The sequence below is a fragment of the Castanea sativa genome, chromosome 3 (assembly GCF_040712315.1).
Source record: "Castanea sativa cultivar Marrone di Chiusa Pesio chromosome 3, ASM4071231v1".
Taxonomy (NCBI): Eukaryota; Viridiplantae; Streptophyta; class Magnoliopsida; order Fagales; family Fagaceae; genus Castanea; species Castanea sativa.
The window spans coordinates 34,584,411-34,587,674 of record NC_134015.1 but is presented as its reverse complement, the minus strand read 5'-3'; the positions used below and the strand labels follow the sequence as shown (position 1 = coordinate 34,587,674).

Sequence of the window (3,264 nt, the reverse complement as noted above, 5' to 3'; positions counted from 1 at the left end):
GTTTTTCACTTTTCTTTCTCTTTTCTTTTTACATTTCTATTTATGAGAAATGAACACAACCAATTGTACCCTTTTAAGTTTTTTCCCCAGGGAAATTTTATATCCATCTTTTTATTGACAATATAAGACAGGCATTTAAAAAACCCTCAAGAATGCACATTGGAGTTTGGGTTTATTGACTTATAATTTACCAGTTTGCTAGGTAATCATCTGTAACCACAAACAGGTAAAAACATTACCAAAGCAGAGGTCCAATTCTGAAATGAACTCACTGTTTGCAGCCAAACATTGGCCACGAGGTATATTGGTCAGAGTAAATGGAAGGTGCTAATACATGAACTGATCAAACTACAATACAAAGATACATAGTACTCAAATATTTTAAAGAAAAGACACAATGGAATGAATGAACAAAAAAGGTCTCTGGGAAGATTTTCCCATTGTGATAATTTATTGGATTGCAAATGGTCCAATAGCAGACCTATTAGGCTTTAAGAGATGCCCCTACTTTTCCTAGGTCTTCAAGTGCCTTCAAAATCTGTGCCTCAGACAAGCCTTCCAAACGAACACTCCTCTCGACACCCATGTCTGTATGATAAGCACAAGGTAAATAGAAGAACCTAATGCATAAAATTCAAGTTCAAAGCACAGGGCCAAAAGACCGATGGAGGATACAGAACATACGTGTCTTATAAAGTAACAATTGATGGGAGTGGAAATATTATATAGATGAATGTCAATAAACGTAGATGCAAGATCAGGTTTCCATCAATAGTATCAGAATTGCAAATTAGCCACGCTAGTAAGTAGTAACAAAATATTAATAAGCTCAAACCATATCTCCATGTGTTATTTGTGTACATCTTGTAGGAAGCTTTATGATAAACAATTTTGCACCTTTTAGGAAGAGAAGATAGCCTATTCAGTGTCAAATATTGATAATCTTCTACTTATCAGGTGCCACATATTACAAGTGCCTGACCAAATTAACAGACCAATATTGATAATCTTCTACTTATCAGTTGCCACATATTACAAGTGCCTGACCAAATTAACAGACCAACTAAAGTCAGTCAAAATATGAACTTCAACCATGTAATCACATAGTACGTCAAATAGCTGTCAGTCATCCATCCTTCTTTTTCTTCATTGTTGCATTTACTTTGGGAAACCCTCTTTCATTAATCAGGTTTCTTATCAAAACAAGGGGCACGAGCAACTGATTGATTTTTTCTTCCTAAACATAACCATTTACATTAATTTGACATTTCATATGGAATCACGGAACACGTTAAAAATAAAATGCACATATTAAACGGAATTACTAGTTGAAAGTAAAAAAGGGAAATCACATAAAAAGACCCAGATTTTATACTATATTCATATTAGATCCCAAATTAATGAAATTATTTCAATTTGAAGCCTCAATGCATCTCCATTATGCTGGCAATAACAGAGAAAGAAGGGCAGGAAACCATTAATTAAACTTTGTGTTTCACCAGGAGCTTGTTCATAAATCATGTTGACTGCCATTAAACAGAGATAGTAGAGAGAGAAAGTTTCGCTTAGAGTATGCGAAATGAATATTATATGTTAAAAAATCAAAGTTAGTTACCTAGGTGAAACACAAATTTTTCTCAATGGTTTCCTGTTTTCCTCTGCTTGTGCTGCTCACAATAATAGAAATAAGTAACGGAGATGGAAGAGGATTCAAATTGAAACGATTCCATAAGTTTGGGACTTAAATTGTCAAAATTTTAAACCTATGACTTAATATGAAACAGGGTATAAACTTTGGACCTTTTTGTGTAATATCCTCAAAAGAAGTGGCAAACATAAACAGAAAGGGGAAAAGAAAATCCCATAATCCTGTAAAGGTATTAAATGCAATGTCACTATGCCAGTGATTATAATCCCAATGGGAGCAGCTGCAAATGAACATTGTATCCTTTGATAAAAGTGGGTTGAAGAGCACATTCCTTTGATATGTGAAGGAACATTAAAGCATACTAATATGGAATAACATAAATTTATGAATGTTGCCAAAAGCCTTGTAGCTCAACTAGCATCTCCTCGTTTTTCCAATTGGGACATCTAGGTTCAAATCCCCCCTCCACCGTTGTAACTATAGAATTGAAAAGGGAAAAATATATGTATATGTATGAACATAAATGAGATATATGTGGGGGGGGGGGGGGGGGATTTAAATTTTGTGGAAAATGTGGCAATCCGAGACCTGACCATTGGATTACATAACACTTTATACATATCCAAGATTGCAATTTTTATAACTCAAATTAGTCTCATAAAAAATTAACACACAAGAAAGGAGACATGAAAATCTCAAAAATCTTCAAGAAATGAGAGAGCAAAGAAAGATACCATATCTAGCCCATAACTGGGGCTCGATCCCACGGCTTTCGCGGATCAAGATTGGGAGTTTGGGGTTCAGTGTCTTCAGCTCCTTGTAGTTCTTCTCCACGAATGCTCTTTTTACAAACCAAATTTCCAGAATGGATTAGACTTTGCTTTTAATGGTAAAATATAAATTTTTATTTGAAAAAAAAAAGAAGGGTAGAAATGAAGAACCTAGTGGATGAGCTTGCTGGAGAGGTTTGACATAGTAGGATCCGAAGCTCCTTCAGATTCCGAGACAGTTGTCCCCTCCACGCCATTCTCTCTCTCTCTCTCTCTCTCTCTTCCGATCGTAGCTCAGTCTCTACTCTCTTGGCACTGCTAGCCACACGACCAAGTTTAAGGAATACAACAAGTGTAAAACTTCGGCCCACGAAGTTTCAATGGCCTGAGGCGCTTTTTCCATAAAGCCTAACTCTACTTTTATCTATGCATATGCAAATGTGTTGTGAGCCCATCAAAACCCAAATCCCACTAAATTAAAATAAATAAATAAACAAAATCCAAATCATACCATTTAAAAAAGAAAAAAGTCTTGGTGAATTATAGTGAAGTTGTGGTTCTCTTTTTTGCTAAACTTTACGCTCTGTTTGTTTCAGCATCAACATTTTCTAGAAAATAGTTCATTTTTCAAAGAGCATTTTCTAGAAAACTATATCATTTTCCAGTGTTTGGTAACGACCTTAAAAATGAGCTTGAGAATGTTTTCAAGTGTTTGGTATGCAAATTTTTATCTTTATTTTTTATATTTCTTGTGTAATTTAAAACATGCATATTATGTAAACTAACTAATGTAATCAATATTTAAAATAAAAAAAACCAATAATGAATTTGGTTTTCATACTAAAA

General features: G+C 34.4%; 1 protein-coding gene across 1 annotated transcript; it reads right to left on the bottom strand.

The window, feature by feature from the left end:
- Window positions 1–235: 235 nt before the first annotated feature.
- LOC142627974 (NADH dehydrogenase [ubiquinone] 1 alpha subcomplex subunit 2) lies at window positions 236–2,794 on the bottom strand. The gene is made up of 3 exons (XM_075801886.1): window positions 2,590–2,794; window positions 2,383–2,489; window positions 236–588 (listed from the first exon to the last, which is right to left on the bottom strand). The coding sequence occupies exons 1-3, from the start codon at window positions 2,673–2,675 to the stop codon at window positions 485–487; spliced, it is 297 nt and encodes a 98-aa protein (XP_075658001.1). The 5' UTR covers window positions 2,676–2,794; the 3' UTR covers window positions 236–484.
- Window positions 2,795–3,264: the final 470 nt, after the last annotated feature.